Raw genomic sequence first — 14960 nt, 5'->3', positions numbered from 1 at the left:
TATTGTTGCTTCAGTTGTCTTCTAATTACATGTTGAAACTCAATGTTTAGCACTGCAGATTGAGTAGTGCACCGTCAGATGCTGCGATGGACGTTTCGCCTCTGAGAAGGAAACTGTTTCGATCGATGGAACAAGCAGCTGCCGACACGCGCTCACGAGAGAGGACGAGGAATCAGGCGATCATGGGCGCGATCATATCGATGCTATTCTTAAGCCTGAAGCGGAGTCGGCCCCTGCTCCTGCTTTGCAGCTGCAGCTGCAGGAGGGAACCAACAGCACCGTCAGACTCGGTCCCATCATCCCGCACGGACGTAGCGCATGCAGAATGCCGTCGGCGCAGGTGGCCGGGTGACTGGCACCGCACGTAAGTACGTACATGCTAAGCCTGAATCGTCCGCAGGCAATCACTAGACGCACGATTTCTGAATCTCTTTTCTCGAAAGATACCGTTTCTGAATTATAAACCCATTGCACTATTGCACTGTAGCTATTAACTTGCTGCACATCGAGTTCACCTGCCTCGTTTGGAATAGCTAGCTAGCCACTCGTGTGACGCGTCATGCACGGTGCCTCAAGTTGCTCATGTTTACGGCATTTACAGGTCCATGCATGCATGGACTTTTCTTTTCTGCACGCATAATTGGACGCACGCACGCTGAACCCCGTGCGAGCTGTTCCTGGTCGGCTTGTGCCTCTCTTGGAGTCTCTGTCTCGACCATGTCGCGTCGCCCCCCTCTCTCTCTCTCGCACGTACGGCGCTGGCTCTAGTAATTTGATTGAACTTGCATCTGTCTGGATTTTCTGTTGGCCAAATTAGGCCTGTACAAGTTTACTTTGAGTGCATGCATGTTGGTTAATTACGTCCGATATGAGATCTGATATCACAGCTTAATTAGCTGATTAATCAGCAGTCGACAGAAACACACGCACGTACACACAAAAAGAAACAGAAACTCGCATGCATGTATGGGCCGTCATTTTGCAAAAGAGAAATGTTACACATGCATGCGTGTATAACAGATGCCTGACTCTTGGGTCTCTATTACAACCTATGTATGGGTATGAACACATGTGAACATGCATGTTTTACAGTTAGAATAACATTGTTCTCACATTAATACTACGACACTACTTAACAAACTTACTGATCAATAATTATTAACACTACTGATATTACTGGATAATTATTGATACTATTAGTCCCTACTGACAATGAACGGCATAATACTAGTGCTTTGCTCCTCCAGAGTCTTTACCTTCTCTTAGATTAACATTACTGAATCATAGCAATAAATACTGATGACTACTGACAGTATAAAAAAATTTATTATAACTTATAACTACTGATAACTTATGACACTATTGAACAAACTACCGAATAAAAATTATTGATACTACTGACTACTACTAACACTACTGACATAAACTACTGAATAAATTTACTATAACTTAAAACTACTGAACAATTTTTCTATTGATAACTATTAATACTACTAAATGAAATATTGATAACTGCTAAACAAACTACTAAACATAAACTGAAACTACCAGCATAAAGTACTGGAAAAAGGGAAATGAAAAAATAATACAACCGGGCTATATCAATAGTTGTTCAGTAGAATAGCTTATAATAACAACAGTTAGGATTGTTGAGAGACATTGACGACGCTTGTGTTGTGTGGCAGTAGCATCCTACAACAGCAGTGTCCTTTCAAAAAGGCCGGTCAGGTTAGGAATTGAATACTAGTTGTACAGAGAAACACTCCACTAATGAGTGCTGAAATCTGATCCTCTCCCCAGCACTTGCGGCAAGCTTATCCTCTTGCACACATCACTTGCTACAGTACATGCCATGCGGGCACAGAGCAAGCAGCGTGGGCACGTGGCGCGAACCGATGACGCCTCGGGCAAGCAGGCGGTGCGCGATGTGCGGGGTGAGCGGGGGGCGAGGGCGCTGGGAGTAGCAGGTGCGAGGTCATGCAACACATGGTGACGTGGGCAGGGGTGCGCGTGGGTTGCTTTGTTGGGCCAGTTGTATTGGTTAGCTAGTTGGTTAGTTTGGCTCGATGGTGTAGAATAATATATAGGTGTAGTATAGCACTTATATATACAAACATTATTTTATATTTATATTGTAGTATAATATTTTATATCTATGACATAACACCCAACTCAATTAACAACCTAGCCGAACCCAACTAACCAGCCCAACCCGCTTCGCTCCCACCCCGTTGGATATTGTACTAGTAGGCTAACCCACTCCCCTGTCGGTTACTATAGCAGCAGGCCAACTTGCTCCCCCTGTTGGTTACTATGGCAGATGGCTCGAGCGCCCAGCTTGCTCGCCCCCACGCATGCGCGCCCGCCACGTGTTGCTCGTCATGTGCCGTTCGTTCAGTAGTTGTCGAGTAGCTAGTCATCCAATAATTCTTTAGGAGTATTTCGGTTGTTGTCATTCAGTAATTCTTTAGTAATTTTTTCTGTGGGTTGGATGCTTTCAAGTACAATGTAAGAATTTACTATGATTATGATTCTTTACTAATTTTGCTATGGGATGGATGCTTGAAAATTTACTATGTGTTGGAAATTAAATTTACTATGGGATGAAAATTTACTATGGTTTAGATGCTTAAAGTGTGAAAATTTACTATAATTCAGATGCTTCAGTAGTTGTCAGTAGTTTTGTTTAGTGGTTATGTCAGTAGTTGTACAGTAGTTTCAATTTATAAAAAACTATTCAGTAGTGTCAGTAGTCATCAGTAGTTTAATATTAAGTAACAAGTCATAGTAAAATTAATCAGTAGTATTAGTAGTTTTCAGTATTTCTTAGTAATATTAGTAGTTTGTTGAGTAGTGTCAGTACTATAAATTTGAAACTTCTAAATAGTAAACTACTGGGCATACTGGAAAATAGCTTTGTAGTGCTCGATAGTATTTAATAGTTTAGTAATCCAGTAGTATCAGTAGTATTCTGTAGTGTTCAACCGTTTGTAGTAGTACCGAAAACTACTGATACCTACTGGCAGGTACGTGGCTCGACGCGCTGGGTAGGCAGGCGTGCGGGCGCTCGCATGAGGCATAGCTAGCACGCCATGTAGCACACACCTGCGTGCGGGCACGTGGGCGAGGGCGCGCGATTCGGCTGTGGGGACACGTGGCGAGCTCTAGTGCGCGCGAGCAGGTTGGGCTGGTGGACTGGGTCGGGTGGAGTGTAGAATAGCACTACATATATATATATATATATATATATATATATATATATATATATATATATAAACCCATAAATAATTAGTTAAATTATATGTATCTTTAATATATAAAATTTATTTTAATAGATTTGTATTTTGAACTACTTCTAATATGATGTTGATTTTATAGAAATTGATAATATATTAAAAAAGAAAATAACGATTAAAGTTTACTTTTGACTAGTATTGTTGCAAAGAGCCTTCGGAGCGATAGTAGCATCTAGAATAATTCAGCTTCCGTAAGACACTCGTTCAGTGTGTTGTCCACCTCGATCAGGCCCCTTCTCTCTGCGGCTTCACGAAACATAGGTAAGATCTCACCATCAACCATCCTTAGGTCATCAAAGGAGGTGGCGCCAGTCACGTGATTTAGGAGAACCCGCGGATAGTAGCATTTCCCCTCGGCTAGATGAGCTGACACGATTCTACCAACCTGTCCACCTTCTCATCTCCTTCGTTGCCAGAATTTTTTATTTTTGCCTTTTTTGCCAAGTATACCACTCGGAAAAATCCCGATACAAGATACCTCGAGCATGCTCATGTACTCTGTTCGCCTCAAAACACTCTGTCAACATTGACTTCTCAGCATCTTCACGATTGAGCACTTCTTGAATATTTTGCCCCTCTTGAAACGAAACCATATGCATATTCGGGAGATGAAGTTGTAGTTGGATCACAGGTGGTGAGTTCTTGCTCAGGTCAAAGCCGTATATCCTCCACAAGGCTTCCGGAGGGGTCACCCATCTCGCGTCCCTATACCGTATGATCTCATTGATGTTGTCGTTGCTGTCAGCCTTGTCAGCACGTTCACAGTCACAGATGCCCGGTCGTGGCCCTTGTATATGTACTTGAATAAATTATTAAAGTTACCAATTCCAGCTGTTGTTGTGATATTGCATGCATTAAATCAGCTTTACCTTTGTCCTATGACTGGCAACATTCCATTAACTTGTATTTCTAAGTACCTTTCATTTCTATATATAATACAACATTTCATTGACTTTTATTTTTCTGTAGGAATAAAATAGTACTACAAGGACCAAATGAGAAAACATGGAGCCATGGTGAACCATGGGGTAATGGCTTCAAGTGCGAGTATTGTCCAGTTAGCAACAAAGGTGGTGGAGCTACCCGTCTAAGGCAGCATCTGTGTGGATTGCAAGGGCAAGTGGTGCCATGTGATAATGTACCTCGTATTGTTAAGGAGGCACTGTTGAAGCAAATGGTATTGAGAAGACAAAGGAAGAGGCAAACAAAAGAAAATCGTCTCTTGGTGGTCGTATGAGCACAGATATTATACCTTTTGTGGTGCCATTACAAGTTTTCCTACTTTTGATACTATAGTTGCAAGTTTGTTTATTTTTTGTAATTCATTGTAGCCGATTGGTGGACTCATATAGAGGACAATTAAAAGAACTACAAAAGCTTGCAAAACGGATAGTTTCACAATGCATGTCATGAAGTGGATGTGAGCGAAACTGGAGCACATTTGCTTTAGTTCATACTAAACTGAGAAATTGGTTAGGTTATGAGAAGCTGCATAGGTTGGTGATGTGCATTATAATTTGAAGTTGCACATCCAACAATTTAAAGTTGACATGCAAAGCTTTCAAGAAAAGGAATCCGGTCCATGTAGCATCATGATTGATGTTGCTCTATATGATGAAGGGAATCCTATCATGGATTGGTTGTACAACTTTATGAGTGAGTCTACGCCTACTCACGATGAATATGATGACAATGATCCTGAATCCCTCACACCTAGTAGATTTTTCATGAATGAGTTAGAAATAGAGGAAGAAGAACTGGCTACATTTAAGAGGAACCTTTCTCTTGGCAAAAGTGTGGTAAGAGTAAGATGCATTTGGAGGAAGAAGGTATTGCATTTGATTATGAATCAGATTCTTCACATGGTAGCCCGGTTTATGCCGAGTCAGGGAACAACAGTTCTAATAATGATGGTGAGTTCCAATCAAATTCGATATATTCTTTCAACATCATATATCTTTATTTCTTGAAAATCTAATTTGTTGCAAAGGTGATGGTGATGTTGTTGGTGATGGAGTTAGAACCCGTGGTGGTGGAGCCGGTGGTTCTGGTGACTTAATTCAATTGCATATCACATTCAAATTTATATGATATATAAGTACATATATATACTTATATTTTACATGTAGGTGGCAAGCATGAGAAAGCAACCTCTATCCATCCAAGATCAACTAGGAAGAAGAAGAAGCCAACTTTCCTTAGGAGCATCTACAAAATCTAAAATGTAAGATAATCTTCTAGTCCTTTGCATTGTGATTTGATTTAGTGATTAGATTTTGAATATTTTACATGTAAATATTTGTAGTGATGCAAGCCTCGAAGGAAAGACAAGATGTGACACTCTTTATTGGTGGATGTGCTTATGTGAATGTCTTGTTGGTGATATTTTGGAATACAATTGTTCATTTTGGCACTTTGTTGATGATATGTGCTTCAAAGTTTAAACATGTAACATTTGGGACTATGTTTTTTTTTTCTCAATCATGTCAAAAGACTATGCATTTAGGATGATATTGTTATGTTTAGTGTAATGAATCTATCTAATATGCTATGGATTTATAATATTGTCTCATTTCTATGTTATTATATGTAATTTGTGGTAATTAATTTATTAGGGATAATTTTAGTAAATTCATGTCATTTTTTAAATGTTTTTGAATTTGTTTGAATTTGAGTCCGATAAATCTGATATATCATGTTTACCGGTGACCCTAATAAATTTTATTTACCGATAACAAAACCTTGCCATTGACTGCTGAGGATAATCTGGCTTCATGCATGTTGAGCTCGAGCAACTGATCGACACCAATTTTATCACCAACTGTTCCGATTATTCATCCTGCTAGTTGAGCTCTAGATCATCGGCGGTGTAACACGTTCAATACGTTTCTCTTGGCTTCTCCCTCCAAGAACGTTTTACACAAAAAAGACACGAGCTGAAATTGTTTGCCTCGTTCCTTGTTGTCACAGCAATAGCCTTAGAAATGTAATTTCATATGTCCTTACGCATATACGTCTATCTCAACCATCTATCTCTCACATCTATCTATTAATTCTCTCATATACTTTATAATTTTTTAGGAGTAGCTAGTTGTCTATTGACATATTTGGATGGGCCAAACATGTCAAATTTTGAGCTGTCTGATGGGCCTCGAACGGTCCAGATCCACATCTCTCACTTCTTTAACTACTCCGTCCGGTCCGATCTCATCAACTCCGCCCACCTCCCTCCTCCTGAGCGCCAGCCAGACCTCATCCACTCCCAAGCACTGGTGGCACCATCGCCCTCCCTCCTCTGATCTCGAGTGCCGGCCCGCCCACCTCCACCGCCCCTTCCTCCTCTGCCACACCTCTCTTCTCAGCGCCCTTCCTCCCCGCACTCCCCGCTGCGACTCCGCTCGATCTCACCAGCCGCCGGTGAACTCGCCCTCGCCCCACCCCCCTGCCACATCTCTGGCGGCTCCCCGCCGCCGGATCCGCCTCCGCCGCCCGCTCCCTCGCTAACCCCTCTCGTTTTGACGCCCTCGCTGCCGACTCTCCCCACCGGACATCCTCCATCACCGCCTCACTATCCTGTCCACTATCACCATCGCCCCCCCCCCAGCCTCCCTCTAAGCCGACAGCCCCCGAAAACCCGAACCCTAACCTCGAAAACCCCTAACCTTAACCTAATGGGAGCTCGCAGGAGAAGAAGACCTCGCCGGGGATGATGAGAGCTTGCCGAAGAAGAAGAGCGTGCACAAATCTCCATACAAATCATAAGGTACGAATTTCGACAGATTTTTCCACTTTTTTTACAGACAAATAACAATTTTCTAATTTTTTTTACCAATCCGAGAGGTATCATTTCTTCAACGGCCTCTTCCTCTGGACTTAGGCCCAGGCCCAACCCAAGAGACGAGTCCCACCAGTTCGCCTCACACATCACCTCCCTTCGCTGCCCATACATTTCCGGACGCCGTGCTCCCCTTCCGAACCTTCCAGCGCCAGGGTTTGGCTAGGGTTCTCTCCTGCCACTCCGCCCGCCGCCGCCGCCGCTGCAGCGATGGCCGCCGCCAGCGAGGACGACGCAGCGTGGGAGCGCGCAATCGCCGCCGCCTCCAAGAACGCCACCTCCTCCTCCTCCGCGCCCAAGTCCCTTGCCCTCGACGGCGCCGTCAAGTCCTCCACGGGCCGCCTCCCCTCGCCAGCCCTCCTTGAGCGCTTTGCCTCCTCCCTCGAGGAGCTCTCCGCCGCCGGCGCCCGCCTCTCCTCTCTCGCGGGCTTGCCCCGCCTCCCAGCGCTCCGCCGTCTCTCGCTCCCGGACAACCGCCTCTCCGGCGCCGCCACCCTCGTCGCCGTCGCGGAGGCCTGCGGCGCCACGCTGCGCCACCTCGACCTGGGCAACAACCGCTTCGCCGAGGTCGACGAGCTCGCGCCGCTAGCCAAGCTCGGGCTCGAGACGCTCGACTTGTACCAGTGCCCCGTCACCAAGGTGAAAAGCTACAGGGAGAAGGTGTTTGCGCTGATTTCGAGCTTGAAGTATCTGGATGGCGCAGACGCCGAGGGTAACGAGCGTTTGGAGACGGATGACGAAGAGGACGATGAGGAGGACGACGAGGAGGGAGAGGAGGGCGAAGAGGGAGGAGAAGAGGAGGGCGAAGAGGGAGGAGAAGAGGATGATAGGGAGGAAGAGGAAGGGGATGAAGAAGATGGCGAGGATGGGGAAGGGGATGAAGAAGACGAAGAAGGTGACGAGGAGGTAAGGATTTTGCTCTAATTCTTACCTTATTTGAGAATCAGTTGGCATTGGTTAGTGTGTTTTCATATAATGCAATTCAACTGTTATAGCCGACAAGTTGCAGTATGAAAAATGGGCCATAGATCGTTTGCTAATGAGGTTGTGGGGATTCTGATTGGCGAATGACATTACGGTCTCTGGATTTCACTTAATCGATACATTGTTGGCTCTTAGTGTAACTTTGTTTATCGGAGGATGCATAACGCCTGGTTTGAGCAATACCTTCGACAAGTACAGCTGTCAGTTTAAATGTTCTTGGTAATGCATATGAATATATGATCCATTTTTTTTGCACGAGGTTCCTTTGGTAGGTCTCTGCCGTCCAACAATCTATGTTTTATTCCTCCCATTTTCTGTTATTCACTGTTATAGAATCTTCAATCCTGCACTTTGAAACGAGCAATAGTTGTTTCCAAAATGATAGGTGCTCCTATTGGGCAAAACTAAAATCCTGGGACTTAACTGGATTCATTGTATATTAGTTGCTTTTTGGTGCAAGGAAACACTTCTAGTGTAAGGTTATGAAAATTGGTTGAAATCCTTGCATTTGGTGAAGGTGCAATTATTAGATGATTGCTAAAAGTATAGCTTGAGGTGCTTCTGCCTAGTATACGATTATGTGGAATTATTTCCTATTTGATCTTCTACATGGAAGATTTGCTTCCGAGCTTGCTATGTTCGTGCCAATAGTTCTCCTTGATTACATTTCTTACTGTTGCACTGAGTATCATCCATGTTCTGCACTGTTCTTTTTATGTCTTAGCACCTAGTACGTTGTTCTTATAAATGCTTCAACACTCCATATTTGGAGTTTAGTTATGAAGAACTTACAATTCTTGGACTGCTCTTACTTCTATTGTTACCTTGATTTTATTTCCATTGGGGGTAGCTGCCAATATCATCATGCTTGTTGCTGTTCCTTGAAGGTTGTAGTGTTGAACTGTGTTGATGGGGCTCAGTTTGCACAGTTTTAGCACGGTCCTGTTGTACCTTTCTAACTTGTAATTGTCATGGCCTCATGGGCCTGCATAGAACGTGTCGCAAACCATTTCTATCTAGTTCATTCTTGGACTTTGCTGCATCCTTCTTGAGTGGCCTAAAACAAATTCAATTGGGCAATCTGGTTTACATACCAAAACTTGATTTTGTGGTCAAATAATTCGGGCAGCCAAATTGTGCAATAGTATACTGTACATTTCACCTACTTTTACATATTTGCGTCACTTATTTCAATTTTACCATTTTCAGGCTGAAGACGAAGAGGATGAAGCTGAGGAGAACGAACCTAATGCTGATGTAGAAGGCAGGCTGGAAAATGGAAGCAAAGCAGGGTCTTCTCTGCCAAACAAGAGGAAAAGGGATAATGAAGATGGCAACACTGGAGACAACTAAAACGGTGCGGGAAATTGATATTGTTGGCCTTTGGAAACTTTCTTGCAATGATTGTTCTTTGCATGCTTTTCAGAGACTTGTAATAGACTAGAGCGTAGTGTTTGTTAGGTGATTCGATTTCTAAAGGATCTTCTGGAAGTTGTCTGACCCTGAATCCATCACTAGTGTTGGACATCCTTAGTGTACTCGTTTTCCCTCTTGTGACTTTCTGATGCATCTAGTTCTGGTTTTGGGGGCTTTGATCTGTACCATGATTATATTATGTAATTATGTCCCGTCTGCATTCTCTGACAGCCTTGTGTGTTGGGTACATGTCACACACTTAATAGGTTAGAACGCATTCTCTGCATTCTCTGATTGCCTATACGGAATGGATCGGTTAGTAGTTTGATTGGATTTTGATCTATGAGGGATTAGAGTTCAATATAAAGCCTATTAATGGGTTTTTATATAAGGGGAGGTGTAGGGTGAGGGCAAACGGTTCAATCACCTAAATCCTAGCTTTATCTCTCTACTCGGTCTCTCAAAATCTTAGTTGTATGTGCAGTGCTAGTACATTAGCACACTTTCCATCCACCTTAGGATGTGTGGATATCGCAGAGACGTTGTTGCTATTGCGACATTGATCGGCTTGACAAGAGCTTGAAACATTTGATTCAACTTCTGTTTTGAGGTGAAAGGCGGAACGTACCCGATTGAAAGTCAGAACATGCCCGATTAGGAAGTCAATAGTCTACATCTACTCGAAGAGAAGATCGCATGGGAGGGATGATCACCCTACCGAGTTTGGTTACTTGTTCTACATCGACGCACATGATATTGGACTAATCTGGGGCAACTCTTGTTCCGCTATGCTATCCGTCTAGTGGTAACGATCTATGATACTCTACTCGTATGATTTTTTTTTAAATGTGGTAGAATTTTTTTGTTTTTGCACTAGCGTAGCCTATCTATTTTCCAACACCCCTCCCCAACAAGATCAACAAAATAACACAAGGCAAAACAGACATCACATTGGTCCAAGTGAGCCTACCATTGGCCCCATGCCCACTATTGCCTTCTTAGCCAACAATAGCCCCATGCCCATGTCACCATCAGGCACCATAGGCCACCCCTTGAGGAGCAAAGTCAGCGATATCCTAATATTATCCGAGCTTAAATTAGTCTCAGTACGATATTGAAGCAACATGTAGAAGAGGGGATAATCATTGAAATAGATTCATGGCCTCAACAAGTCAAATATGAATAACAAACATAGCAAGTATTAGAGAGTTTATCATTGCAATAGTTTTATGGTCTCAATAAGATTGGATTATATCATTGCAATAGTTTAATAGTCTCAACAACAAATAAATTGAAACGTCTAGGTACAACATAACATCACTATCACACTTAGTTTAATTATTTAGCGTTCATTAATTAGTTACATTACACACGACTAGAGCCCATGTTATCTCACATTTGTTGAGCCCAAGTATCCCTCTTAGCTGCTCATGCTGCATTGTCCATCACTATATCACTAAGATCAGCCTCATCAACAGAATTTGCTGCCCAAGCAGACTCAGGAGGTACATGAGCATCATGATCATGTCTAAGTATCTAATTATGAAGAATGGAACATGTCAGGACTAGCTTTACTTGGGTCTTATATGGATGGAAAGATTTATTGTGCAAAATTTTAAATCTATTCTTCAATGCACCAAAAGTCCTCTCTATAGTGACCCTCTGAGAGGAATGCCTTAGGTTGAATGGCTCTCTTGGGTTATATGGGTTTCTTGTACCATATTCCCTCACGTGGCACCTTATACCTCTATATTGTGGTAGAAACCCAAGACGAATTGCATAGCCAGCATCTACTAAGTAAAATTTACCTACCAATAATACTGAGGAACCAGTTAACAATTAGGTAAGACATACTAGTTTAGGAGTCTGCTAAGATCAATATTACCTTGAGACATCCTTAGGGCATCATCTCTCTCAATGGCATCATGGGCTGACCCCTCCCACCCATCTAGCATATATGTAAACCTTAGGTCAAAGTCTACTATTGCTAGGACATTTTGTGTGGTGGTATGCTTCATTTGCAAGAAAAGAAACCCTGCAACCGCTAGGAATCCTAACTAAGACATGTGTACCATCAATTGCATATATGTAGTCCTACAATATTTAAGAAAAGAGTTACTACATGTAATGGTTGTTCAATAGCATATGAGAGGTGCTAACACAGTAAGACTCTAATATTGAAGTATGGGTCCCACCTTTGGCTATGGAAGATTTTTTGTTGGAACATTGGTTGAAGGTGGTAGTATCATTTCATTGTGCGCCTCACCAACGACATATAAGACCTCTTGGAAGTACCTACCAGTGATCTCAATTGATCGCCTAAAGGTCAACTTGATACGTTTAAACCTTTGGTTATGTCTAACTACATAAAGGAACATTGCTACTTGCTTCTCAACTAAATTATGCATAATGTCCCTTAGCATCCACTTCTACAAAACATATCATACAACTGGGAAAACGAAGCTCTACCCATCCTAAGTAGCTCCACACACCGCACATCATTTGACTCATAGATGGAACATAGGTTAGCTTGTTTGTCACGATCCCTCTCCAACATAGGCCCATAAGCAAGACGACGACGTGCATACATTTGCCTTCTAAACTTGACATGCAACCAGACAACAACTACAACAACAAGAGCGGCACCCCTTACTATCAGATGGCGACAGTGATTAACAACATCCATTTTTGTATCCAATTTGACAGGACATTGATTAGTTTTATTGGACTTGTGTGATGATGTTATTGTCCTATTTCAACAAAATGGGGCAGCTAGACACCCAGACATAGGCATCAAAAATCATGAACTATGCTCATATTTTTTACAAATTGAAGCAAACAATAACATGGATGCAACACCCAATGGATACACCTCCCATTGCCCTCAACAGATGCATCATATGCCAAGAACTTTGCTTGGATTATTTCAAAATATAGAGCAAAAAATAGCATATTTGCGACATCCAAAGGTTGTCTCTCCTACTGCCACTAATAGTGATGTTTGCCATTCATATGCACCCACTGAATTCATGTGCATTCAACATAAAACAGAAGCATCATAGGCCATGACCTAAAGTTCATAAATTTTTATACATCCATCCAATTTCCATCTAGTATTACCATTCAACAGGAAGACGCCTAAAGAAGGAACATGATAGAAGTGTCTAGCAGAATAAAAAAGAATGCATGCACAAAACATGAACAAGAGGAGGGGAAGAGGTTGAGGTCACCGGGATGTGACCGAGGAATCCCCTTTGGACTAGCCACCGGACCCTGACCTCCTGTGGACAAGCCTCGGATGAACAGATCCCCTTCGATGGTCACCAGACAAAACGAGGCGGAGAGAGAATGAAGAGGAGCATGGGAATGAAGCGACACAAATGAGGGAAAGAGGTAATCCTAGTGCGTCTCCTGGCTAGGGCCTCCTTTTTGCATCCGTAGGGCTAGACTTAACAGGCTATGCATGCCACTAAACATGGCGACCTACTACGTGAAAAAAACACATCAATGACGAGTGGTAACTGTCATTAGTGATGGGTAATGCACCAATCACTCTAAATGCGTCACTGATGAGAAGTTATTAGTGACGGGTTATGACCCGTGACCGATGAGGTCATTAGTGACGGGTCATAATCGTGACCAATCACTAATGACTAAACATAATTGACGAGTCGTAATAGTGACCCATCAGTTATGACTCATGAATGTTTTTTTTGCGTTTTTGGACAAGAAAAAAGTCAAAAAAAAATTCCACCCAAGCCATCCCATTGTCACTTGCCACTTGCTATTTTTCACACTGTTTTTATACTCTGCGTTCTGTGAGAATCAAACCCACGACCCCCACGCGTGTAGTCACCTTATCACCTATGCTATCACGTAATTGTGATACAAATCAGATATTTTATCATTTTAATCTTCTTTGCCAAAGGTTATTAGTGACGGGTCAGAACCATTACCCGTCACTCATGACTGAATAATGATGGGTCAAGATTATGATTTGTCGCTAATGACTAATTTTGGCAAATTTACATATAAATTTTTTTCTTCATTCAAATTTACATATAAAATTTTTCTTGCATCCAACTTTGTACAAATATTTTATGAATTTTTCTTGCATCCAACTTTGTACAAATATTTTATGCATCCAACTTTGCATCCAAACGGTCGCAATTCGATAGGCGACCCGGAGTGCCTTGGGTAAAACGGGCATAACTTTTGCATACAAACTCCAATTTTGATGTTTTTTTGACTGTATAAACATCTACAGAAAAAGTTACACCCATTTCTCTCCACTTCGTCGGGTTTGGTAATTTTTCAAGGCCAAATTCAGCATGGAAGATTGAGTTCTCGCCCTCTTGAAGTTTCTGCACCGTTTTTGGAACACGCGTTTGTGTCCATAGCTGCTACCTCTTACATCAAACTTGAGCAGATATGTACAATGATTCCTATTCTAGTGTTGTTGAGGTGAGAAAAAATAAGAGAAAAATAAAAGAAAAATTAAAAATATTTGTGAAAGATGAAGTGATCAGAAAATTCTTGTAACAAAAGAATGAAAAGGCATGCTCACATACTGCACACATGTAACTAACAACCCTCTCTGTTCTTAAATGTATGCCATTTACAAAAGCGACAAATTAAATCTTAATTTGATGCTCCTTTTCTGCAATCGTGAAAAAGCTTGTTGACTTCTTTTTTTGCCATAGCTTAGTCCATGTAAATTTCTTTTTCCTTTTTCTACTCCCGTTACAGAAAAAACATTGTCAGTCAAAAACCTAGAAAATTTGAATCAATCTTATTACTCAACGATTAGACATCATCCTTAAAGAAAAATAGAAGACTAAGTTTTCTTAAACTTCAAATTTTTGCTAAGAGACGGTCCTTGGATTTTTTTTAACCTTCTGTGGTAAAGGTCATTTGAAAGAATCGAATGGCCCAAGAGGGGAGGTGAATTGGGAACTAATTTTAAAAAATATCTACTAAATTCTAGAAAAAGTAACAACCTTAACCTAAAGGAAAGGTAATGCAACTACATGATCAAACTAGAGGAAAACAAGAAAACAAACAAGCTAGGACACAAAGTATATGCGGAATTGAAAGCTTGCAAGAAAGTAAATGCTCAAATTTAAATGTGAAAAAGTAAAGAGATGGATAAGAAGACACTGATTTTTTCCTGAGGTATTAAGGAGTTGGCACTCCCCCAAATCCTTGTTAGAGCATCTACCAAAGATATTATTTTCCCATGAGTCACCAAGACTCAAGTGCTATCTCATGATTGCTACTTCTATATCGCCGAATTGGCGGGCATCAGACCAAGTACATCGGTCTTCCTGAGGCTCCTACAAGAACTCCAAAAAGCTCATCGAGACACCTCCAATCACCAAAGAACATCTAGGTGTTGCCAACCATCAAAAGTAATAAGCTAATAGCTT

The 14960-nt window shown here is 42.0% G+C and overlaps 1 protein-coding gene across 1 annotated transcript; it reads left to right on the top strand.

Moving 5' to 3' along the window:
• The first annotated feature begins 7207 nt into the window (after window positions 1–7207).
• On the top strand, window positions 7208–9697 carry LOC133915731 (acidic leucine-rich nuclear phosphoprotein 32-related protein 2-like). The gene is made up of 2 exons (XM_062359012.1): window positions 7208–8037; window positions 9325–9697. Exons 1-2 carry the CDS (start codon window positions 7342–7344, stop codon window positions 9466–9468), a joined length of 840 nt encoding a protein of 279 aa, XP_062214996.1. The 5' UTR covers window positions 7208–7341; the 3' UTR covers window positions 9469–9697.
• Window positions 9698–14960: the final 5263 nt, after the last annotated feature.

This window comes from Phragmites australis, chromosome 4 (assembly GCF_958298935.1).
Source record: "Phragmites australis chromosome 4, lpPhrAust1.1, whole genome shotgun sequence".
In the NCBI taxonomy this organism is placed as follows: domain Eukaryota; kingdom Viridiplantae; phylum Streptophyta; class Magnoliopsida; order Poales; family Poaceae; genus Phragmites; species Phragmites australis.
Note: the sequence above shows the minus strand (reverse complement) of the source record. Positions and strands in the feature narration are given on the sequence as shown.

Excerpts from the sequence above, each read along its gene's own strand:
- LOC133915731 (XM_062359012.1), top strand. The coding sequence starts at position 7,342 with ATGGCCGCCGCCAGCGAGGACGACGCAGCGTGGGAGCGCGCAATCGCC. Across the intron at positions 8,038-9,324 it reads ACGAAGAAGGTGACGAGGAG|GCTGAAGACGAAGAGGATGA; the intron begins GTAAGGATTTTG and ends TACCATTTTCAG.